Source organism: Pyrus communis, chromosome 5, assembly GCF_963583255.1.
Source record: "Pyrus communis chromosome 5, drPyrComm1.1, whole genome shotgun sequence".
Taxonomy (NCBI): domain Eukaryota; kingdom Viridiplantae; phylum Streptophyta; class Magnoliopsida; order Rosales; family Rosaceae; genus Pyrus; species Pyrus communis.
Window position 1 is genome coordinate 6,728,841 of NC_084807.1, and position 27,306 is coordinate 6,756,146.

At 37.5% G+C, this 27,306-nt stretch overlaps 1 protein-coding gene across 1 annotated transcript; it reads left to right on the forward strand.

Annotated features, from left to right (window-relative positions):
• Positions 1-3,104: 3,104 nt before the first annotated feature.
• On the forward strand, positions 3,105-9,276 carry LOC137734200 (eukaryotic translation initiation factor 4G-like). Its single transcript, XM_068473505.1, is given in 7 exon segments — positions 3,105-3,488; positions 3,707-3,846; positions 4,027-4,176; positions 4,392-6,954; positions 8,443-8,637; positions 8,734-8,828; positions 8,831-9,276. Coding segments are annotated over 6 exon segments (3,309 nt in total). The 5' UTR covers positions 3,105-3,488; positions 3,707-3,785; the 3' UTR covers positions 9,076-9,276.
• The last annotated feature ends 18,030 nt before the right edge of the window (positions 9,277-27,306 follow it).

Consider the following 27,306-nt stretch of genomic DNA (forward strand, 5'->3'; position numbering starts at 1 on the left):
CAATCGACAACTCAAAATGGTCCATCTGAAACAAAAACATAAAATATCAAGCCATAAAAGCTTCATCAAAAGATATCACTGCCTGTACACTACCACAAACAGTGGCAAAGCCAGGAGTTGTCGACAAAGGGGCAAAATTTAAAAGGCTAAGATGTCCCAAAAAATTTAGACAACGAAATCCTTTTAGATAGTAAACAATGTTAATGTCATTCATAATTTATCAATACATTGTTGCCGAAAAGGTTTTATGTCATGAAAGATTCGCATAATATGCTCATTATCAATAAAAGCAAAAACACATCTCTCAGTGTAAACAACCATACTATTACTCAACTATTGATCTCCCATTTTGTTTCGCATTAGTGGTTTCACAATATCCAAGGTTTTAAATATCGATTTTTGTGAAAATGCCGATAACTTAATTTACAGATATATCGACAAATATTTTGAGAAAATATTTTTATATTAACGATATTTAGTATATAAGCTAAGTTATATGTATCTTATTATATTTCTTTATATACCATGTGTTACACATGTATATATAAATGAGTTATTTATTTATTTTTTTTATGAAAAATACATTTCTTATATAATGTGAGTTACTTTCTATTTTTTATAAAACTCTGAACTAGAAAGAAAAATTTAAGAATGGTTTGATTAATAATTTCATCTTAGCGTAAATTTTATGTTTTTTTTTCTTATCTTAACGGCATGTTTTCATTTAGGAGTTTGATTTTTTTTATAATATTTGAAAGAAAAAAAAGAAGGAAAAAAGAAAAATCAGAAGTGCTTGCAGCTATAGTTTCATTGTTAGCCACAACAAAAATAAACTGTGCATTTGAACTTAAATAGCAGTAAACCCAAGAACCGCATGCTTCTTCTTCCTCGCGACTTTTTTGAACTACTGCTTCTGCAACAGTCGCTGCTCTCATCGGAATGAATGATATTTCGACTTATTTCTTCGATATTCGCCAATAGTACCAATGTTAAACGGATATTCACTTATATTGGTGGGGTGGATTCTTGCCGATAGTATCGATAAAAAAAAAGATGTGCGCAATGCAACAACAATGTTCTGTGTCAGTTTTGTGCAAGTTCAGAGAAATCACAGCACGAATTCTCACTTTTAGGGTCGATTTTCCACAATGGAGATGCGGTTGCACCTCCTTATGCCTTTATGGCTTCACCATTGATCACAAAGCAAAACAAACAAAAAATAATGATCATAGAAAGATATAAAAAGTTAAAAATCAAGAAAATTAAACAATAAAATTGATAAGTATTGAAATTGTGTCAATTTAGTCTTTGACCGAATTGATTGTTGAACTTTCATTAAATTGATCAAATAGTGTGCTTGCACCAAATTGATAGAAAAGAATAACTTTCACTTACAAATGAAAAATAATACTATTAAACCGTAATACTAAGCAGCAATGACACTAGATTTTTTTTTTTTTTTAACAAACGATATTATCTATATTAAAGGGTAAGATGTCCAATTTTTTTTTTTAACACTACCACAAACAGTGGCGAAGCCAGGAGTTGTCGGGAGAGAGGCAAAATTTAAAAGGGCAAGATGTCCCAAAAAAATTTAGACAACCAAATCTTTTTAGATAGTAAACAATGCTAATGCCGTTCATAATTTATCAATACATTACTGCTAGCGAGGTTTTATGTCATGAATGCATCGCATAATAGGCTCATAATCAATAAAAGCAAAAACACCTCTCTCACAGTGTAAACAACCATACTATTACTCAACCATTCATCTCCCATTTTGTTTCACATTGGTGTTTTCACAATAACCAAGGTTTTAAATATCGTACCGATAGCTTAATTTACAAATATATCGACGAATATTTTGAGAAAATATTTGTATATGAACGATATTTAGTATATAAGCTAAGTAATATGTATCTTATTATATTTCATTATATACCCTGTGTTATACATGCATATGTAACTGAGTTTTTTTTTAAAATATATAATGTGTGCATTTTCTTTAATACAAGTGATATTACTAAAAAGAAAAATTATGATCCTAAAAAGATATAAAAACTTAAAAATCAAGAAAATTAAACAATAAAATTGATAAGTATTAACGAATTACATTTGCTAGTTTGCACTATTAGATATTAAAATTGTATCAATTTAGTCTTTGACCGAATTGATTGTTGAACTTTCATTAGATTGATCAAATAGTGTGCTTGCACCAAATTGATCGAAAAGAAAAACTTTGATTTATAAAAGAAAAAAAATATTATTAAACCGTAATACTAAGCAGCAATGACACTAGAATTTTTATTTTTTTTTATTTTTTTTTAACAAACGATATTATTTATATTAAAAGGTGAGTGAGTGGGCTAAGCCTCACAATAAACTAACAATAATGTGGTTCAAATTCGGTTTTAGTGAGAATCGAACCTAAGACCTGCCATTTACAAGTAAAGAAAAACACTACTACAGAGTAGTACCAAGTGGTGACTCTAGAAAATTAAATAGGCACGATTAAACTTTTTAGGTTTTTGTCGTTATTTTAGGTTTAATGAGTTTGCTTAGCAAGGTAGGTTGCTTTAGTGAGAAAAAGAGGAAAGAAAAATGATTGGTACAAATGAATAGTAAAAAAAAATTAAAAAGAAATTGAACAATAATTGATAAAAGAGATTAAAATAAGGTACTAAAAGAGGGGAATCCCATCCACATATCAATGGTATGAATTCTAACATTTTAATTGTTTATAGTATATCGTGCGATTATAAATTATTTTAAATTTTTATTTAAAATTAAATATAAATATTACCTAATAAAAATTAAGCACATAATATATAATGAATGATTAAAATGTGAAGATCCAGCTAAAAGAATCTAAAGCGGGCATCCCTCCCTCTTACCAAGACACCAAAACAACTGTTCCTCTCTCTAAGTTTTTCTTTTATGGCCCGTTTACATAATCTTATTAAATGACTGATAACGATTGTAAAAATAATTTTTGTTTTAAAAACACCTTACATAAAGTACATCAAGTACTTTGTCGGTGCTACTTTATAATTTTACTAAGGATTATAATTCTTTTTCGGTCATGTAGAGTCACTGACGCTCATATCACCCTCTGTAGCTTTCCCATGGTTTCTCAATAAAACCTTAATTCTTTCTCCTCACTCTCACTCTCAAGGTACTCCAATCAAACCCTAATCATTCTCTTAATCACTCGCTTTACGGTACGATTTTCAGTTAATTAGGTTTGATTGATTTGATTTGGGGTTTATGGATCTGCATGTTTGGTTGCAGAGAAAATTTTTTGGGAATTAATCGTAGGAATAAATGTACTTCAATTAATCAACGTCGGAAAAGAACAAGACGCAGTACCGGAAAACAGGGCGATCCACAAGCTCTAATCGGCAGCACAGGGGATACTCCCGCGCTTAGCCTAAGGGCACCGCTGCCGGCGCCGGTGGGCCCGTCCTTTTCATTTCCTCCAACCACAGGTGCATATATCTGTGTGTATATCGTTCTACTTATTGGCATATGTGTCTCTGTGTAGGGTTTGTTTCTGATCAGTTGTACTTCACTTTTAACAATCTATGCAAGTATATTGCTTTGGATTGTGATTTCAAATTTCGTTTTTTTATATTTATTTAAACGTTTCGGAATTTTTGAGAGTGTTGGATATTATGGTTTGATGATTTTTATTTCAAATATTCAGTTATAAGAAGAATACTAACAATACGCAAGGAGGACAATCCAGGGCAAGTGTAACTAGTGTAAGTCCTCAGGTTTCCGGTATGGTTCCTGCACAACGTGGTGGTGTACAAAATGGAGCCCATGCACAGCCCCAATTGCATGGTACAGATTTCGAAGTTTCAGTTCTATCAGTCTAGAAATTTATTTGATAATATCATGATTGTTTTGTAGAGTTTTATGGTTAGTTGGAGGAGTTTGGGAATCTGAAATTAAAATCTGTGTTTCTCATTTTGTTTGATTTTCATTTCTTGGCAATGTTTTCCTGCGATTGATTTAATGTAGGAGGTTCTGATGTACCCATTGCAAGCACCGCTGCCCAGACAGCTGAGGCATCAGCCCCTCAGAGATGCTCCCGAATTGTTCCAAAGCCTCCGACTTCTCAATCTGTCTCTGTGACTTCTGACACAAGAAAACCCACTACACCAGCAAAGCGTAAGTTCACACTCTGGGCCATGGGGATGTTGTTGTACTCGATGTTGGGGAATGTTGGCATATTTTCACTGTTATATAGCAACGTTATGATGTCAATGCTAGATTTTCTTGGCAGTTTTCTCCCAAATAGGCGATTTAGTAATGAGTTTAACGTGCTGATATGATATATTGATAAATGCAAATAATCAGGTATTAATATTTTCTGTTGGTTTTAGCCCCAGGAGATGCATCCAAGGGCATTTCTGTTCAGGTTGGGATATCCATGCCAATGCCATTTCATCAGCCACAGGTTCTGGTGCAATTTGGTGGCCCCAACCAGCAGATCCAATCTCAGAGTATGAGCTCCAGTTCAATTCAAATGCCAATGCCTGTGCAATTACCAATTGGTAGTACTCAAGTACAGCAGCCAGTGTTTGTTCCAGGTCTCCAGCCCCATCCAATGCAGCCCAAGGGAATTATGCATCAGAGCCAGAACATGCCTTTTACCCCCCAAATGGGTCCTCAGATACCTCAGACAGGCAACTTGGGGATCAGCATGGCGTCACAATGCCCCCAGCAACTGGGTAGTAATTTTGGTGTTTTGAGGAGTCCATGTGCACGGACACCAGTTCAGCAGCATGTTAGAGGGATCCTGCCTGGTCCTGCTCACTCTGTTGGTCATCAGGGAGGGATGCAAAGAAATAATTCTGATGCCGACAGGTGGCAGAGAGCTACGAATTTTCAACCTAAGGGCTTGATGCCTTCTCCTCATACTCCATTACAGGTGATGCACCAAGCTGACAGGAAGAATGAAGTGGATAAAGTGAGTGATGAAGAGTTGGCCAAGCAAAGGAAGTTAAAGGCTATACTGAACAAGTTAACTCCTCAAAACTTTGAAAAACTATTCGAGCAGGTAAAAGCTGTTAATATAGATAATGCAACGACTCTAACTGCCGTCGTTTCACAGATCTTTGACAATGCTCTTATGCGGCCTACATTCTGTGATATGTATGCTAACTTCTGTTTTTATCTTGCCGGAGAGTTGCCTGATTTCAGTGAAGACAATGAAAAGATAACTTTTAAGAGATTGCTTTTGAACAAGTGCCAGGAGGAATTTGAGAGGGGAGGAAGAGAGCAAGAGGAGACCAATAAGGCTGATGAGGAGGGCCAGGTGAAACAGTCTGAAGAAGAAAGAGAGGAGAAAAGAATCAAAGCGCGAACACGAAGGTTGGGTAATATTAGCTTGATTGGGGAGCTATACAAAAAGAGAATGTTGACTGAGAGAATAATGCACGAATGCATTAAAAAGTTGTTTGGTCAGCAACAGACTCCAGATGGGCAAGATATTGAAGTTTTGTGCAAACTAATGAGCACCATAGGGGAGATGATTGATCATCCGAAAGCCAAGAAGTACATGGATCCATATTTTGAAAGGATGAAAAGCTTATCGAATAACATGAAATTATCTTCTAGAGTTAGGTTCATGTTGAATGATGCAATTGATTTGAGAAAGAATAAATGGCAGCAGAGGAGGAAAGTTGAAGGACGAATAAAGATTGAGGAAGTACACAGAGATGCTGCACAAGAACGACAAGCACAGTCTAGTAGGCTGGTCCGTGATCCTGGAATCAATCCATCAGCTAGAAGGGGGCCTCCTATGGAATTCAGTCCAAGAGGATCGACTAAGTTATCTTCACCTAATGCCCACATGAAATTAACTCCTCAAAACTTTGAAAAACTATTCGAGCAAAGGCACCAAGCTGACAGGAAGAATGAAGTGGGTAAAGTGAGTGATGAAGAGCAGGCCAAGCAAAGGCAGTTAAAGGCTATACTGAACAAGTTGACTCCTCAAAACTTTGAAAAACTATTCGAGCAAGTGAAAGTTGTTAATATAGATAATGCGAGGACTCTAAGTGGTGTCATTTCACAGATCTTTGACAAGGCTCTTTTGGAGCCTACTCTCTGTGAGATGTATGCTAACTTCTGTTTTTATCTTGCCAGAGAGTTGCCTGATTTCAGTGAAGACAAAGAAAAGATAACTTTTAAGAGATTGCTTTTGTGGAAGTGCCAGGAGGAATTTGAGAGGGGAGAAAGAGAGCAAGAGGAGGCCTATAAGGCCAATGAAGAGGGTCAGGTGAAACTGTCTGAAGAAGAAGAGGAGAAAAGAATCAAAGCGCGAAGACGAACATTGGGTAACATTAGATTAATTGGGGAACTATACAAAAAGAAAATGTTGACGGAGAGAATTATGCACGAATGCATTAAAAAGTTGCTAGGTCAGCAACAGACTCCAGATGAGGAAGATATTGAAGCTTTGTGCATACTAATGAGCACAATTGGGGAGATGATTGATCATCCGAAAGCCAAGGAGCACATGGATGCATATTTTGAAAGGATGAAAAGCTTATCGAATAACATGAAATTATCTTCTAGGGTTAGGTTCATGTTGAAGGATGCAATTGATTTGAGAAAGAATAAATGGCAGCAGGGGAGCAAAGTTGAAGGACCAAAAAAGATTGAGGAAGTGCACAGAGATTCTGCACAAGAACTACAGGCACAGTCTAGTAGGCTGGCCCGTGGTCCTGGAATCAATCCATCAGCTAGAAGGGGGCCTCCTAGTCCAAGAGGATCAACTATGTTATCTTCACCTAATGTTCATAGTTTCGATAGAACTCTTCCAACTTCACCACCCACACGTGCACATGGAGCAGCTTTAACACAAAATGTTCCTTCAGAAAATGTGTTGACTGAAGACAGTCTTAGAGATATGTCTTTGGCAGTGATTAGAGAATTTTACAGGTATATTCGTAGTTTTGAGAGAGCAGTCCTGTCTCATTACCTTTTTTTTGTGGGGTTAAGAAATTCTTGTCTCATGCATGCTTTAGACTTCTAATTAATTTTTGTAATTTTCTTAGTTCAATGCATCTTTCAGATGTGATAATTCTCTGCGTGCTAAAAAAATCTGCCTATGATTTGCTTAATGTGATTATGCGTTCAATTCTTGAAAGGAAAGTAGGGCATGTGTGTTCTGTGCCTGGGGAATGAATAGGACTTGGGAGCAATTGTTGCTCATCTCCAGGTTTTTTGATCGACTTCAAGTTGCATAAATAGAATCAGGATTGTTTGTCTCTGGCATTGAATGGATCCCACAGGGGGTGGTACAGAAGACAGAATGGAAAAGAAAAAAACAATCATAAGTAAAGGAGTTGAGTTAGTTGTGATGGATTTTTTTTGTGCGATTACTTGTATGCTATGTTATAAAGTAGTAGACACAATTCATTCGGACTCTCGTAAATGTAGTTGGTGTTAGAATATGGGACCCATGAGCAAAGCTCAAGTGGCATGGGATGAGTGAGGTGTAGGTAGAGGTCCTGAAGTTTGAATATCTGTGTTAGAAAAGAAAATAAAAGAATGTAGGCCGAAGGCCGTACGACAGTGATTTCTATCTACTCTAACATTCCTCTTGGTAACCAACTCATCTGTAATTGTTAGATCTCAGTTGGAAAATTCACTTCCTATGCAGTTGGCCAATTGTTTTAGTTGCTGTTTTAGTTTAACCGCATGATTGCAATTGTTTAAATGTTTATGTATATTTTTTCACATCTATTGAAAAGTATCCAGTCTTATAGTCAGGTTAGCTGTCACAGTGTTCAAGTTGAAGTGCATAGATTTGTCCCGGACCACCCTCCTACAACTAGATTAAAGACTACTTTAGGGTTTCTTTGCATAACTTACGCAGATATAGAAATAAATAAGTTTGGATCATTTTATCATTTTTCATGTATGTCTTAATTTTTTGGAGGGTTATCTGCCCTTGTAATGTTTTGCTGAATTTGTTGTTGTGCATTCAAGGATATTGAGAAACCTTGGGAAATTATTTTGCATGGAGAACTGCAGACTTTGTTCAACATTTGACCTGCTACTTTGGAAACTTCTAGGTTGAGTTGAATGCAGTGAGTGTAATGACAAGTAATGTGATATCTAAATGGTTTTACTTTAATTGTGGTCAGCCTCGTTTTCCCCTGCTTTGTTCTTACCATATTAAAACAACTCATTCTTGCCCTGATGCATCCACTTGATGTCAGAGTTGGACCTGGTGGATGCTCGCAACCTTTGACATTAAAGATTTAAATACATATTGTTGATGTTCAGTCATTGGCTTTCCAAGAACTCATCTTAGATTACGTTCTAGATATATATGGTTTGATGTATTATACAACTTCTGATAACCCTTGTTAAGATTTTTCTTATGCTCTTCCTTAATTTTGTTTTCCTTTCTATTTTCAGTGCTCGAGACGAGAAAGAGGTTGCTTTATGCATTAAGGAGTTGAACTCACCAAGTTTCCATCCGTTGATGATATCTCTTTGGGTCATAGACTCTTTTGAGAGGAACGACGCTGAAAGAGATCTCTTGGCAAAGCTTCTAATCAACCTCACAAAGACCAATGATGGAACTTTGAGTCAATCTCAGCTCATCAAGGGGTAGGGGAAAGTTTACATCTGCATTTGGTTATTGAAATTGGTCTTCTCGGTATTGTGCATTTTTCTATTATTTAATTTCTTCTTTTATCTGCCCAGGTTTGAAATTGTTCTGTCGACCTTAGAGGATACGGTCATTGATGCCCCGAGAGCACCAGTGTTTCTTGGCCTTATCTTTGCCAAGGTCATTTTAGGATTGTCGTTTCCTTGAATTAGATCGGTCGATTAATACACGAAGATGGAGAGGAGCCAGGGCTTCTTCGGGAAGTAGGGCTTGCAGGCAACATTCTTGGGGACATCTTGGGGATTATCAAGTCGGAGAAGGGTTTGAAGACGTACGGAGATTATCCGGAGATTATCCGTACGTCCTCCAACTTGTGGTTGGAGACTTTTCGGCCCTCAGATCCTCTCAAATCAAGGATTCTAGAGAAATTTATTTAGAGATTAGTGATGCTCATTGTAATCGTGCTAGAAGGAATTCATGACTGGTAGCGTTCAAAAACTCATAATTATATGCCTGCAATGAAGACTTTTTGTACCGAAACTATGATTACAGTACGCATAATATCGTGTATGTATTCTATTATATCCCAAAAAAATGTAACTAACTGCAAATTCATATGTATTTGTAAATTATTAAGTCCTCAAAACTTTGCATTTTCTTTTTGTATTTAATTCGAGTGAAGTGGTTTTTTTTTTTTTTTTTTTTTTTTTTTTTTTTTTGAAATTATTGTAAATATGGCAATTGGTTGTATGGTTTGGATATGTATTTAGGATAGTTTATGATGAAACAAATGCTTCCTCCCATCCTTTCAATGAATATATTGTTTGTGTTGCGAGAGAAAAGTAATGAGTTAATTGTATAGATCTATAGAATTGATAATTTGATACCCTACCTTCTTTTATGATATATACAACGATAAATTTGCACTAAATGAAATGATGAAAGCGTAAATTTATACTCTACTTTAAATTAAACTAAATTATAAGAAAACAAATCCAACTGCCAGATGCTTTATTCTAGTTCATTTTTTTTTGGTGTATTTTTTTTTCTTCTAGTTAATGGACATAAATTAATCAGAGTCAGTACGCATTGATTCTGCTATGGTACTATTCTCGTTAGGTAGAGGGGCTTGTTTGACAAAAATATTTTTAAAAATGTAGTCATGTGATCGTTTACGTGACAATTTAATGAATATATTGACAAATTTATCACGGAATGACCAAAATGATTTACAGTGAACAATGATATAGGACAAGATTGGAGTGAATTTTTAAGAAGTAAAGAAAATGGAGCAATTTAAAACTAACAAGGAATGGCGCATTAGAGAAAATCTCCACTCAAATGCCCAATATGGTGTTAAAATAGGAAGAGGAATATTGTGTTGGGATTTTTTGGATGCTTGACAAATGGACTGAAGGAAGACAAAAGGACGCAACGGGAATTCATATATTTTGCGTTCGAGCTCTGTTTCAAGCCCATGATACCTTTTCGAAAAAAGCGCGACGTTCCAGTTTAAACTCACTACTTTGCTGCGATGTATGATGAATTTTAGCTATCCGGGGTTGTTTAGAAGTCAAAAACCGCAAAATAAACATTGTAATAAATTTTGAACCTTTCAATTTCTGTTGGAATTCATGTCATTTTAATTTCCTAAGACCCTTGAGCTTCCCCAGGGTTGTGTTTATGTCTTTTTAAGTTGTTTGACTTCCAATGTAATTCATCAATTTCAAAATTAATGAAACAACCTTTTCGGTTTTCTCTCAAAATCTAGTGGACTCCATAATTCTTTGTTCTTCAAGATTTACGTTTGTAATCCTTCACGCTTGTGATGCATCAATTGGTATCAAAGCAAGGATATGCCCTGTTCTTTAGCAATCGATTATGGGAGACGCAAAACCCTAAGCGACGTTGTTCGTAAGGGAACGGCAATAGATGGGGTGTGCGCAAAGGGAATTGCCCCGAGCCAACCTCATCTAGTTGATGTTGAAGATATTCCTATTTTCTTGGGAAGTGATTGCATTGAAGGTTCTCTTTGTGGGGTTGAGGATGTAGAGAAACTTTTCAAGATACAACCAATTCCGGAAAGGAAGAAAGTGAAGCTCATTGCTTCTCGTTTAGATGGTGATGTGCGTTTACGGTAGGATCAAATGCAAGAGTCTAGACGACAACAAGGTAAAATCCTATCACTTGGCATTGGTTGAAGTGACTAATTGTTAAGCAATTCTTTTTTTTATTTATACAAATTGTATTTGGCAAGTATGGGTGAAGCAATCATTAGAAAAGAAGCTAAAGTTATGGAGAATGATATTTCATTATGCCAAGAAACGGTGGAGATCAAGGTGTAAAAATTAATTATATACTTCATTCAGAGATCAAGATCAACCCTGCATGATGAACTACAAACTAATATACACGCATGCATTTATACTAGTCATAATATTCATTAAATCATCACTTTGCAGAAACTAGGGATGCACTTACTTGCTGTCGTAGACGAGATGATTGAGATGAGATTTGGACCTTCATTTCTCTTGGAAACAGAATGGAACTCTTACTCTCGATAGGGCGAGCATTCACTTTATGAGAACCCTGTAACTTACCCGAGAAAGGAGATCAAAACCTGACTTATAGGACGCAACTGCTCCACCTATCATGGTAGCAGTTGCTGTCAGTTTTCTTCAAGTTTTGTAACTGTCTTCCATCCATAATTTGTACAAGTAATATGGTTTTCTCACTTTATATTAAATGTGTACTTAATGTATATAACGTATACTATAACCATAGTTCCTTTATTAAATGGTTTGGACCATTTCTCACACAAAAGTTCTTACATTCTCCCACATAAGAATGGTCATAACCATTTACAACATTGTGTCCAACTACTAGTACGTGATCACTGAAATATGATTATCAAAAGAAACCTTGCATTCGTACTCAAAGATTCATTAGTTGAATTCTAGACAATATAATACAGTAATAGTATCATTTATGCTAAAACCACAAACTAATCAAATCCAAATGAGACTATATTTAGAGAAAACTCAAATAAGAAGACCTTCAACTGCAAGCATGACTCCCACATTGCTTGACATAACAATAATGACACTGCAGATGTCATCCTTTATACTTTATTTATGCAAATGCAAACATGAACATGTATCCGATTAGTCTTGAGCTTTTTCAAAAGAATTACATCGTCATGTAATACAAGTGAACATTATAAGCACAATTTCTAATCAAAACACGTACTTAAGACAGTGGAAAATTACTTTACTCCCACATTCAAACATGATCAGTGGAAAATTACTTTACCCCCATATTCAAACATGATCTATAATTGTTTGTATTCCTATATTTGGCAAAATGCCTTTGAAATGCTGTTACATGTAATGCTTTTGTCAATGGATATGCAACCATGTGATAAGTACCAATATGCTCTAGATCGACAGTTCCTTTTCTGTTTTCATCTAGGAGCTTCAAATACTTAATATCTATGAGTTTTGAAGCTTCTTACCTTCTGTTATTGAGGTATTGTCACAAAAATCTTAATTGGTCTTTCAACACTTCTCACTATCTTCATGTCATAGATCAAGTTTCTTAACCACTCACCTTGCCTCATTGCTTAAAAAACAACCTATATACTCTAGTGGCTTGGTTTCTACTTCTCCATCAGACTACACCACCAGCTAATATGAAAACATACCCAATTCTGCATCACTATGACAAATCACTTCCAAATTCTCAACTTGATGAAAACCTAGGACAGAAGCTTGTGTCTTCTTTAAGTATCTCACTACCATTTACTTGCGTTCCAGTGTGCAATGCCAGGATTTGATTAAAATCTACCTAACACACTCGGTGCAAAAGCCAAAAAGCCAAAACTGGTCTAGTGCAAACCATACATACATCACACTCACCTTTGGCAATGGGAACATCACCCCCACTGCAATATAATTCTTTTCATTCTATCACTTACAACTTCAATGCCTAATACATAATATGCTTCACCCAAACCCTTCAGGTCAAAGCTATTGGACAACATTTGCTTGGTCTCATTTAACAATTGGACATTAGAGCTTGCCAACAATATATCATTGACGTATAGAACCATAAATCTAAATTGGACCTTGTTTTAAATCATAAATGGACTTGTTGAGTTTGCATACCTGATTCTCCTTCCCCCTTTCAACAAATCATGGTGGTTGCTTCACATAAATGTCCTCGTCAAGACTTCTCTTTGTGTAAATCCTTTAGCCACAAGCCTTGCCTTTAATCTTTCAACTTTCCCTTGTGCTTTAAACCATAAAGGCTTCTTCCTTCCCTTTGAGATAAAACATTTCACATAGTGTATTCAAAAGTTGTCATCACAATCTATGAACTCAGCATGCAGAACCTTCGGGTTCATCACATTCCGGTTCTTAACAAGTCGAGTAATTCTTAATGGAGAGAAACAGATAGGATCAACTTCACTAAACTTATGTGGGAGAAGAAAGATCTTGCGCATCAAGTGTGGCTTCGTTTCAGAGTAGTAGGCTTCTGATCTGTTAATTTTGAAGCAGAAAATCCACCCAAAAATGAGCCGGATCCCTTCCCTTCTTGCTTACCGTCCAGCTCTTGGTTTCTACGCACATTACTTCCACAAGCATCCAGGAAAGAAGATTTGTCATACGTCATGGATGGAGTAATAGAATTATGTGAACCAGATATGTTAGAATATACCCTTTGGTGACCTATATCACAAGCATCCAACATGCCTAGCCTTAGGTGTTGAATATGTGAAAGAAACTTCTCATTTTCATAACACATGTCTGGTAGATATATATACACCAGCTGAAATCACATATATTACACCACAATCATCAACAACATCTATTAAGGAGGTATGTAAACCAGCAATCAACCTTGTAAACATTCTCCTACCAGAATAATCACCATGTTGCAAAACTCGTTTGTAATCAACTCCATCAAACTTAGTACTGTGTTTCTCAGAACCTAGAGACAATGCTCATTGCTTATGAAAATCCAACTGAGGGTTGAGTGCTAAAGTCTGTGAAATACTTAAATGTGCAACATACTCACCGGACATTAATCCATAGAAAACAACTAAGCCAGATGCATTTAGACAAATAAGAAGGTTATCAGTAAACTGGAAATCTGTTCGCTGTACCACTGAGCCAATATTTGGACATTCGTCAAGCTTCACCGAGGAAACACACTGAATTACCCACCTATCTGATCTAGCAACCAGGAGTACATTATTTTTCTTAGTATTTTCACTTTCATCACTAGTATTCAAAGTTACAGGATCAACTTGTGCGAAAACAAATCCAATAAAGCAATGTGAATTGCTTGAAAACACCCTGGAGCAGCACTTGTATAAACAGTTCATTCTAAAACCAAACATATTAAACAAAATTTCAGATTTGAAATACGGACCAGTTGAAGTCAAATGTGTATTTATAGACTTATCACTCTCTGACTCATGAACTCTTTCCTGCCTGCACTCATTTGACACTGAATCACTGTTAGAAATGAAGTCCATAAATGGTAAATTACTATAAAACAAACCAAATGAAACAACTTTCGCAGAGCAAGGAAACAATGACTTTTCTAGGGATTTGGTCAATACATTACTATTGTATTCAACAATTCCAACTTTTGTCAGAGAAGATTGCCAACTATTTCTTAGAAGCAACTCATTTTGGCAACTTGTCGTTCCCGGGCACATTTCACTTGTTATGAGGAGTGTCACTGTCTCCATTGGATATTTTTAAATCAATATTTCCAATGGCTTTAACACTCAAACTGGTTGGTTCCTCCACCACCATATTTTCAACTAAGGAAGCTTAATCTGCATTTGACGCCATGAAGATCACTGCAGCAATACACTCTTCTTCTCTCTTGTGTGAACAAAAATATTACCAAACTCTCAATGGGACGAGTTTATGTATAAATCTGAAATGGTAAAACACACCGCCCTTGCACATACTCACCATGCAGTGCATTTTTGTCAACATCAGTGTTTTCGGTGGATTCAACAAAAACATGTACCACACCAGACCTTGTTTGCCAGATACAAACAAAATTTCACTAAATAAATCATCCTTGTGCTGATCATAACTATGCCCACATACACCCCAATTGGTTTGATGTCATGAGATCCTACAACCAAGGACCAAACATTGTTCTTTGCCATGTATTCCTTAGCCAAATCACAAATTGAAATACCTCCCCTATGTGATCTTCCATCGCATTTACATTATGAGAATGGACATTTGATTATCCCTTTCCCACATTACACCTTTGCTGTGGCGTGCTTTGTTCAGTTAGTGCAGTTGGTTAAGGTAGCTTGAAAGCAACATCAAATTCCAGCATGCCTAAATGCATTTCAATCTTTTGTTTCCAAGCTTTAAAGTTATTTCCAATATGAGACTCAACATATTGAAACTTGCATAATGGTTTCATAAGGATTTGTAAATTCATATGAGAATGACAAGAAGTCATACAAAATCTATAGAACCAGTGATACCTTTAGGCAAGACACTTTCTATATATACAAAAGATATGAATTGCAAATCTTGTATAGCCAAGCACAAAAATATGTAACACTATGTAAATACCACACCTTTAGGCAAGAAGATTTACATGCACTACATGTTTTTATAACTCACAATACATTGGTTTACAACCGATCCAGTGGATTCATTCTTTGGAAATATTCTACTAGTTAAATGTACATAAACCACAAACTGATCATCTTTATTGAAATCATATGAGCAAAAGAATAAATAAAACACTTTGGTGATTCATTTAGACATCAAATGATTTCATGAAATTAACAGAAATTTTGTAAAAAGAACCCAGCGGGAAATTTACAAATTGTTCGTCCATGCTCCGATTTAGGCCCATGATACCTTTCCGAAAAGAGAATGATGTTGTGATTCAAACACACCACCTTGTTGTGACATAAGGGTGATTTTAAACATCCGAGATCGTTTAGGCCTCCAAAACCGCAATTTAAGTTATGAAGATCAAAATCTTACTGTGCTTTTTGGGGTTTTTTTTTTTTTTTTTTTAATATTCAGGGTCCCAATATTTATGTTCTTGAAGGAAATAATCAAATTTTTCATAATTCTAGTATTTAGGTCAAAATGACTTGGTTTTGGCCATACCGATTCTATAACTATGGCATGCATGTTATATAGGCAAGATCAGTTTAACCCAGGAAATTAGTGTGGAATCCAATACACAAGTAAGCATGTTGTAATATATGTGAATCATTAACCCCAGCACAGAAGCATATTCAAAATTTATCAAGATCATATGGAAAAAGAATGATCATTGAAGTTCTGTGTGTTACAGTAGCAGATCGTATAAGTAAATGATTGTGTACGGTTATAACTAAGAACAAGAACAGAAGCTGGGCTTTACGTAGTTAATTCATCATGACTAATGTGGAAATTTTCAGGTCGACGGGCCGAGGACCCACTCCAACAACACCGATACTGTCCCCACTTAACCACCTGCACAATCCTCAGGTGTGGGGTTTTATCACAAAAGGCCTCGGTGTTAATTAGAGAGGGGTATTTCTATTTAAAGCACTCTTCTCATCTCCCTCTGTCCGATGTGGGACTGGGGTATTGGAAGAAGCATGTGTGCTGTTACAGACAGCACGGCAAGCATGTGTGCTGTTACAGACAGCATGGCAAGCATGGGTGCATGTTATTGCTGAATCTGGAAAGGGAAGAAGCATGTGTGCTGTTACAGACAGCACGGCAAGCATGTGTGCTGTTACAGACAGCATGGCAAGCATGGGTGCATGTTATTGCTGAATCTGGAAAGGAAAGACAGCAAGACAGCAAGGTTGTGCATGTGATTGCTGACTCATGGACAGCAGGGAGGTTGCTGCATGTGTGCTTTTGCATCCGAAGCTTTCTTTGTATTGTGTATAAATATGCCTTCCCATAAGGCTTTCTAAGATATGAAATACATTACAATTCAAATCAGAAAATTCAATATGGTATCAGAGCAGGAAAAATAACCTGCTTCTGCATTTCTTCCAGCTGATCGTATTCCATCTCCGACATGACGGAAGAGAATTCTTATTTGTTTGGAGATGAAAATTCCCAGATACCTTCCTCCTCAACCGTGTCTGAGGTGGATGTCAATCCAAATCAAAGATTAAGCTCGGTCTTGTTAAATGAGGTTAATTACTTACCTTGGTCGAGAGCAGTGAGTCTTGCCCTAGGTGGAAGGTCCAAGCTAGGGTTCATAAATGGAAGCATCGAAGTTCCTGATGTTTCTTCACCAACTTATGAAATCTGGCTTTGCAAGGATCAGCTAGTTATGTCATGGCTCCTAAATTCCATGGAACCTAAACTAGCTGAAATATTCAGTTATTCTGAATCATCATTCAAACTATGGGAGACAGTCAAGGAGATGTATGGCAGCCAGAACAATGCTGCACATGTGTTTCAATTGAAGAAGAACATTTCCAACATACAACAAGAAGGAAAGCCCTTTGTTCAACTTCTAGGCAGCATGAAGAGCATGTGGAATGAGCTGGAAATGTATTGGCCTCACACAACTGAGGCGTCTTTACTACTGAAAAGGGCAGAAGAAGACAAGATATTCCAACTCTTGTCAAGTCTCGATTCAGGATACGAAGACCTACGAAGCCACATACTCATGAACCCCGAACTACCTTCCTTCACCAGCGTATGTGCAACAATCCAACGTGAAGAAGTACGAAGGAAAGTCATGAACACTGGCACAAAGACCAGTGTAACTGAAGCAAGGGCTTATCTAGCCAACGAAAGAAAATACAAAGTGAAGAATCCACACTTAAAGTGCCAACACTGCAACTATACTGGTCACGTTAAGGAGACATGCTGGATTTTACATCCAGAATTAAAGCCAGAGTTCATGAAGGATAACAAGGGCTCACAAAGACTGAACCGTGCACCACATAGAGCCAACAATGCAACTACCTCAACCTCTCATAGGTCTGATGCACTCAAGAGCTTCACTGCAAATCCAGCTGCACTCATAAATGAGTTTGCAGTGTATCTTCAAAGCAAGAAAGAAAGGATTAAGAGTGACCAAACGGTCGGCTTTGAAGATGGAAATTCAACAGCTTTGCTAGGCAAGTTTGCTGGATTTCTGACAGAAACACAACACATGGCCCAAGATGACATGCAAGGTATCATGACTGCTTTTAAAACTGCTCTTAATGTAAATATGATGCATGATTTGTGGATTGTTGATTCAGGTGCCACAGATCATATGACCAACCATGTTTCTAAGTTTCACAAGTTTGAAAAATTTTCAAAACCGTCTCAAGTCTCAACTGCCAATGGTAAGAGTTCTAAGGTTTTAGGGAAGGGAAATATCAACTTAATATCGGACAAAATTGAGTCAGTAGCCTTATTTGTTCCTTCTTTTCCATTTCAACTTCTATCTGTGGGAAAAATCACCAATACCTTAAATTGTTTGGCCATTTTCTCTCCTCACAATGTCATTTTTCAGGATTGCCTCACCAAGAAGACGATTGGTGAAGGGTTTTACCTAGATGGCCTCTATTACATATCAAAAAACAGTCCCAGAGGATTTCAAGCCAAGTCCAGTCCATCCCAAGATAGTCAATTGTGGCATCAACGTTTAGCTCATCCTTCCTAACCTGTTTTGTCTTCCTTGTTTCCAAACTTAGGGAATGATTTAATTTCGTGTGAAACATGTCATTTGTCTAAAGCCACCAGATTCTCTTTTACCTTATCCTTATCTAGGACTAGTAAAGTTTTCGAACTAGTTCACTCAGATGTATGGGGACCAACGTTTGAATCTTTTGATGGTTATAAGTATTATGTAACTTTTGTCGATGATTTCTCTAGAGCCACATGGTTGTACCTTTTAAAGTCTAAGAGTGAAGTGATTGAAGTTTTTAAGGATTTTCACAATCTTGTTAAGAACCATTTTTCCTCTCAAATTCAAACCTTAAGATCTGACAATGGCACCGAATATATGTCCCATATCATGTCATTATATTTGAGCAAGCATGGTATCATGCATCAAACAAGTTGTGTCGGCACACCTCAACAAAATGGTGTAGCTGAAAGGAAAAATCGTGACATTCTGGAAAAAACGAGAGCATTAATGTTACAAATGAACGTACCAAAGAGATTTTGGTCACAAGGAGTCATGGCGGCTGTGTACATCATCAATAGACTTCCTAGCCGAGTTTTGGGGTTTAAATCTCCACTTGAAGTCATGAAAGGAAGAAAAATCGACCTTTCACATCTTAGAGTCTTTGGCTGTGTCTGTTTTGTTCATATACAGTCACACCATCGAGATAAGTTGGACCCTAGAGCTCTCAAATGTATTTTTCTTGGTTATTCATCAACACAAAAATGATATAAGTGCTATGATCCTCAACTAAGAAAAATAATTGTATCTAAAGATGTACGATTCCATGAAGCTAACCCTTTTTTCAGCAAATCACATGAAGCCACAAGTCAGGGGGAGTGCATCTTAGACCTAATTCCTCTACCAAGAATCTGTACTTCCACACCTCCCATTGAAGTCAAAATGAAGGTACTCATCCTGATAATTCTGTGCATGATGATGACTCGGTGCATGATGATGACAACGGCAACATAGAAAATCCTCAAAGTGTGGATGACAATTTGAACGAGGATGAGACAAACCTCCTAGTACCTCGACGCAATCCTCGACGTGATAGACAACCTCCCACAAGGTTTCAAGATTTTGTCACATATAAACCGAGGCATCCAATTTCAAATTGCGTGTCGTATCAAAAGGTAACTCCATCTCATGCTGCCTTTCTTAACAACATTTCAAGTCACAGTGAGCCTCAAAACTTTTATGAGGCTAATAATCAAGTTGTGTGGAAAGAAGCAATGAGAGATGAACTCAAAGCACTAGACCAACACAAAACCTGGAGCATCACCAAACTTCCATAAGGAAAAAAGGCAGTGGGCTGTAAGTGGATCTATAAGATCAAGTTTAATTCTGATGGTTCGATTGAGAGGCATAAAGCCAGGCTGGTGGCTCGAGGATTCACTCAAACATTTGAGGTCGATTACAAGGAAACATTTGCTCCTGTTGCAAAAATGAACTCAGTAAGGGTTCTATTGTCTGTTGCCGTCAATAAAGGTTGGTCTATGTATCAAATGGACGTGAAGAACGCCTTTCTACATGGTGATCTTGAAGAAGAAGTCTATATGAGATTGCCACCAGGACACCCTCAAAGCCAAGAGCCTAATTTGGTGTGTAAGTTACATAAGTCAATTTATGGACTGAAGCAATCACCACGTGCTTGGTATGCAAAACTAAGTACCGTTCTTCATAGCATTGGTTTCAAAAGGAGTAATGCAGATTCATCATTATTTGTTCGCACAAGAGCTGCAAGTAAATTAGTTGTGTTGATATATGTGGATGACTTAATAATTACAGGTGATAATGCTGCTGAAATCACCACACTCAAGCAGTCACTTTAACAACAATTTGCGGTTAAAGATCTTGGGGTGTTGAAGTATTTTCTTGGAATCGAAATGGCATCTTCTTACAAGGGACTATTTCTTAATCAACGAAAGTACGTCATGGACCTACTTAAAGATGCCAATATGAGTGATGCCAAGCCTGCACTTACCCCTCTTGATAGCAAGCTCAAGCTTGACTTGGGAGGCACGCCACTCTCGGATATCAGCTTATATCAGAGGCTTGTCGGCAAGCTGATCTACCTAACGATCACCAGACCAGACATCTCACATTCAGTAAGTATTGCCAGTCAGTTCATGCACTCTCCCACCATCGAGCATATGAACCTTGTCAAAAGAATCTTACGTTACTTAAAAGGGTCTGTTGGTCGTGGCATCCTCATGGCAAAGAATGACAACACTCAAATCATGGGGTACTGTGATGCTGATTGGGCAGGAAACGCAATCGATCGCAAGTCCACCACTGGTTATTGTACCTTTGTTGGTGGAAACCTGGTCACGTGGAAGAGCAAGAAACAAACTGTCATCGCTAGATCAAGTGCCGAAGCTGAATATCGTGCAATGGCCTCAACCGCGTGTGAGCTGATATGGCTAAAAGGACTTTTATGTGACTTAGGTGTGTTCACAGCTCAACCAATGACTTTATTTTGTGACAACCAGGCTGCCATGCACATAGCATCAAACCCCGTCTTTCACGAGAGGACGAAGCATATTGAAGTCGACTGTCACACTGTCCGTGAACAAGTACAGTCGCAGGTGATTCAGACACATTATGTAAAAAGCTTCGATCAGCTGGCTGATATATTCACCAAACCTCTGGCTTCTCATCAGTTTCAAAGACTCCTCTCCAAGCTTGGATCCATCAACCTACTGGATCCAGCTTGAGGGGGAGTATTGGAAGAAGCATGTGTGCTGTTACAGACAGCACGGCAAGCATGTGTGCTGTTACAGACAGCTTGGCAAGCATGGGTGCATGTTATTGCTGAATCTGGAAAGGGAAGAAGCATGTGTGCTGTTACAGACAGCATGGCAAGCATGGGTGCATGTTATTGCTGAATCTGGAAAGGAAATACAGCAAGACAGCAAGGTTGTGCATGTGATTGCTGACTCATGGACAGCAGGGAGGTTGCTGCATGTGTGCTTTTGCATCCGAAGCTTTCTTTGTATTGTGTATAAATATGCCTTCCCATAAGGCTTTCTAAGATATGAAATACATTACAATTCAAATCAAAAAATTCAATATCCAAATAATTTTCAGGTCGACAGGCCGAGGGCCCACTCCAATGACACCGATATTGTCCCCACTTAACCACCTGCACAATCCTCAGGTGTGGGGTTTTATCACAAAAGGCCTCGGTGTTAATTAGAGAGGGGTATTTCTATTTAAAGCACTCTTCTCTTCTCCCTTTGTCCGATGTGGGACTGGGGGTTCCAACACTCCCCCGCACGTGAGACCCCATTTATGGGTCACACGTGAATTTCCACACATCGGCAACCACGTGGAGCCATGTCGGGACTCACCCAATCACGCGGGGCCAATGGGGACCCACCCAAACACGTGGCATCTTTGGCCTACGTGGACAATCACGCGGGGCCAATGGGGACCCACCCAATCACGTGGCAGTACGGGCCCGTCCCCTGGCTCTGATACCATGTGGAAATTTTCAGGTCGACGGGCCGAGGGCCTACTCCAACAACGCCGATACTGTCCCCACTTAACCACCTGCACAATCCTCAGGTGTGGGGTTTTATCACAAAAGGCCTCGGTGTTAATTAAAGAGGGGTATTTCTATTTAAAGCACTCTTCTCTTCTCCTTCTGTCCGATGTGGGACTGGGGGTTCCAACAACTAAGAACAAAATTCAAAACAAAAAGAAACAGAAGCAGCGGAAGCAAAGGTGAACATTATATGCAAGCAGTGTATTTATCATAATCAAGTTCTTGAGTTCATTGCAGAAGTTGGTGGCTCTGATGATCAACCCTGCATGATGAACTACAAACTAATATACACGCATGCATTTATACTAGTCATAATATTCATTAAATCATCATTTTGCAGAAACTAGGGATGCACTTACTTGTTGTCGTAGACAAGATGATTGAGATGAGATTTGGACCTGCCTTTCTCTTGGAAATGGAATGGAACTCTTACTCTCGATAGGGCGAGCATTCACTTTATGAGAACCTTGTAACTTACCCGAGAAAGGGGATCAAAACCTGACTTATAGGACGCAACTGCTCCACCTATCATGGTAGCAGTTGTTGTCAGTTTTCTTCAAGTTTTATAACTGTCTTCCATCCATAATTTGTACAAGTAATATGGTTTTCTCACTTTATATTAAATGTGTACTTAATGTATATAACGTATACTATAACCATATTTCCTTTATTAAATGGTTTGGACCATTTCTCACACAAAAGTTCTTACACAAGGTGGAAGAAATGAACAAGTAATTTTGCTTATTGAGAATCTTGTTGAAGAAGATCTCCTAAAACATGACAACTCACAAGTGGAGACCCAAGAAATTCAAGGTATGGGTGATTATAAACTACTATGACTTTTGGAGAATATCTACTAAATAGGGGTTAAATTCCATTGTTGACCAAACAAGAAAATTAGGGAAAGAAAATATTTTGATTATCAATGGCATATTTCAATCTTGTTTATGGAATTAATTTGATGATATTTCACTGAAAGTTGGGCTTCTCGAGTTGAACTTTCAGTGCTTCTCAACTTGAAGAATTTATATGCTTAACATGGGAGTTGCCAACTAGCTATCAAGATCGTTTTAAGAAGAACTCGAGGTCGAGTTCTTTTTAAGTCGAGGATTCTGATATAAGACAAGATATGAGTCAATTCCGACGAAGAAAGATAAAGAAAATAAAATGTTTCAAATTTTGAAAAAAAAAGAATTAAAGTTGGGAAATATCGGATTCATTTGATATGGCGACATAAAAGGCAACAAGAAGTATTTTGGTACTAGAATTCGGCATATAATATATTGTTTTGAATAGAATTGTGAGCAGAACAAGAGTCATGGTCATCCCATGAACCCGTCGTGTTTAAGGTCATCTAAGGTCGTTTTAGACTCCCAAAACAGCATTTTAAAGTTTGTAATAAAAATTGTACTTTTGGTTTTTCGTTCGATTTATGTCATTTTAATTTTCCTAAGATTCCTAAGCTTCCCAAGGGCGAAGTTAAGTATATTTAAGCCTTTCGCCTTCTATGTAATCATCATTCAAGAATTAATCAATAAACCTATGAAATTTTCTCTCTAAATTTGTGGGTTCCAACTTTCCGATTTTTGGGTTTACCTTTGAATCCCATTTACCATGCTCGTGCAATGTCAATTGGCATCACTGCAGAGGCTTGGCCTGTTCTAATGGCAATCAATGGTGGGAGATACAAACCTCTGTTCAACATTGATTGTGAGAGGGAGGCTCTTTATGTAATACCAAAGGTTTTCTATGGTGATTGCAGATAGTCTTTTGTTGATGGGGAATGCACTGGAGAATTTGCCTTAATCCAAACTCGTCAACTTGATGTTAGGAATGCGCTGAAATGCAATGAAAGATGATGTGAGGACTTAGGATGATGGATTTGTACATCTATTTTACTGCATATGGATGAGCAACATGGAATGTGAGATCACAAGCTTTTGTACTCAGACCAATTTTTGAAAAGTTGATTTGAGACCATGATTTTCTGAGCCCATGCTTTTGTAAAATCATGGTCACAAGTCGTACTTGCCCATGATCTTCAGCGAAGGGAGAATGGTGTTGATTGGGGGGTGTGGTTGAACCCGAATAAGACTGCCTACATATCTCCCGAAAGGATAATCAAGCCACGGGTGTAGTCCAAAGAAATAATGGTGTGAACCATCCATGAACTTAAATATTAGTCTAAGTACAAAAGCATGTGATCTCACATGGATCTCACATTCCATGTTGCTCATCCATATGTAGCAAAATAGTTCTACAACTCCATCATCGCAAGTCCTCACATCATCTTTCATTGGATTTCAACGCATTCCCAACATCAAGTTGATGAGTTGATCTCACAAACGGTGGCGAAGCCAAGAGTTGTCAGGAGAAAGGCAAAATTTAAAAGGGTAAGATGTCCCAAAAAATTTAGACAATCAAATCCTTTTAGATGGTAAACAATGTTAATGTCGTTCATAATTTATGAATACATTACTACTGGCAAGGTTTTATGTCATGAAAGCGTCACATAATAGGTTCATTATCAATAAAAGCAAAAACACCTATCTTAGTGTAAACACCATACTATTACTCAACCATTCACTTCCCATTTTTGTTTCACATTGGTGTTTTCACAATTTCCAAGATTTTAAATATCGATTTTTGTGAAAATACCGATAGCTTAATTTACAGATATATCGACAAATATTTTGAGAAAATATTTGCATATGAACGATATTTAGTATATAAGCTAAGTAATATGTATCTTATTATATTTCATTATATACCCTGTGTTATACATGTATATGTAACTAGTTTTTTTTATGAAAATATATAATGTGCGTATTTTCTTTAATACAAGCGATATTACTAAAAAGAAAAATACACTTCTGTTGTAGGCATAATTTATTGAACGATTATGGAGGCCATATAGAGAGAGAAGGTGCAGCATAGAGAGATGTGTAATTGTGAAGTGTGTTCTATTCCACCCCATTGTGGCTTTATTTATAGTAGTAAGGAAGGTTAATTCCTTACCCTTTTAGGATTATAACTCTTAATAGGTAATCAACTCCTATTAGGAATATAGGAGATATTCCTAGATACACTAGGATTTGCACAATCACATTCCTAATCTAACAAGACTGTAACACTCCCCCTTGAGTGTGTAAATACTCAAGTGAATGGCGCATCAGGTCTTCAATGATGAAGTATGTAAAGTTGATGAAGTTATCAGCACAATGAGCGAATGCGAATCTCAAGTCAACAGAAGAATGCATAAAAAGGTAAAACTCACAAAACCTCGCTATGGTAAAACCCAAGGTGGGAGAAAACCCATAGACTAAGGAGAAAAGTGAGAAGTTGCATTAAGTCAAAACTATACGTCTTTTGGAAGCAAATAGAAGAGCTCACAAGGGTATGATTAGCCCAGGATGGGTGCCTCGTTAAAACCTAGATAGGTTGCAAAAACCCAATGGGAAAAATGCTTCTAATTGGAGGGAAAAAAGTACATTAAGATTAAGTGAGCATACTTCTGGATACTTCCCTTGAGTTTGACAAAACTTCCAAATGAGAACTACAAGCATTGCATATGATAGTTAGGCATACTAATTTCTCAGACAAGCTTCTGGAAGGTTGACTTCGGCGGTGTCGTTGTGTAGAGGTCGACAAGGTTGTCTGGGATCGACTTGCATGACTTCAATATCATGATGCTTTGCTGATGTAGATGTAGATGTATCATGGCTTGGTCGGGTTGATAGATGAGGCATAATCTTCATGGATCGTCGTTGGGACTTAACGATGGATGAAAAACAGCAAGTACTTCAAATATGCTCAACAAGAACTCCTCACCATGTTTCACTTATGGCGTAGTGAAGTGAGGCAGGTCTTGGAACGATTCGAAGATTTTGCAACTAAGGTTATATTTGGGACCTCCAAGATATTGCAATATCCCTTGACATTAAAGATATAACCATTCGAGGATTTTGCCTTGTGCGGGTTTGATAAGTAACATGCGTCAGCATAACAAACAAGGCAAGCATCATTCCGAGGATCAAGGGGGTCGGATTCCCTCGAGATGCATTGTGATTTACCCTTGTAGTACCTTCAGTGTATGTCTTTAATACCAATTTGGCAGTTGCGTGTAGACACAATGCTGCATCTTTACCAATAGATCAATAGTGAATGAGATGTCTTGTCTAATACAATGAGCTAAGTACAATGAAGTGCAAAGTTGAACTTAGATATGGAATTTTGGATTCCATAACCTCTTCAAGAGTCTCGTTTGCATATAACGTATGGATGATCATAGGTATACTCCAAGGTAACACCTTCGGGGTATAGCTCGACTGGTAGACCAATGTATCTTCAAAACAACACTTAAACTTTGGGTCAAGGCATAAACAAGTTTTCCTAAGATCATTCATCTCAAATTCCATCTTCAGGTACAAGGAAGTTTTCTCAAGCTCTTCTAGAGTCTTAGTGAGATTCATGTCAATGACATAAAATGTAACTCTAGCAATTCAGAATAAGACTTCATAGTCTAACACGTAAGGGCATTCATTCATATCCCTGACTGATCAAATAATCACTTAGACGGGTATACCACATCCGTCGGATTGTAGGTGAACGCCTCAAATAAGTTAAGAGGGTGTTCTGTGGTTTTGGATCTAGTTGAACTAGTCCATGTAATTCTTTGGGTGCTTACATGTCAATCTCTGTATCTATATCTCCATGGAACACTAAACACATTTCATAATGCTGCTATTAATCACATGACGTTTTGAAAGAAACCTTTCGCCGTAAGGCATGCATTATATCGCACTATTTCATTCATCTCATAATGCTTCCTTTCCTACTTGTAACACAACAGGGTTACCTTGGGTAGTGTAGGAACAACGGGTCCAAAACACACTTTGGTAAGGAATTTGACCTGTATTGTAATTTCGGTTGTCGAATCAGTTCTACGTTATCACTAAATCAACAGAAAATGGTTCGATATCTTCGCTTTTCATTTATGTCGGTAGCCACCATATAAGTGAAAACATAATCTATGGTAATCTCATTTCAATTTCATTTAGCTAATCCAAACAAGTATACTGGACCAAGAACTTCAAGTCTCGGGAGTAATCTAGATTAATCTCATGAGATGGAAATGATTTAAGATAGCGATCGAGTATAGATTCATTTTGTGTGGTGTCTTCCTCTTTTCAGGAAGTGAATCTTACAAACCGAGTGATCTGTCATGCTCCGGGCTAAGATAGATTGATTGGCTATCCGCCGGTGTACTGGACTGTCCAACAAGGGCTTCCAAACCGTCCAACAGGGGTGGCACACCCTCAAAGGATGTTGACTTGATGTCTGTTAAGTACGTCTATCCTTGCATGCATGTTTGCAGCTGGTATAGGATATTGTCACTTCAGCTAAATCAGAGGAATGCGTCGAGGGAAACATT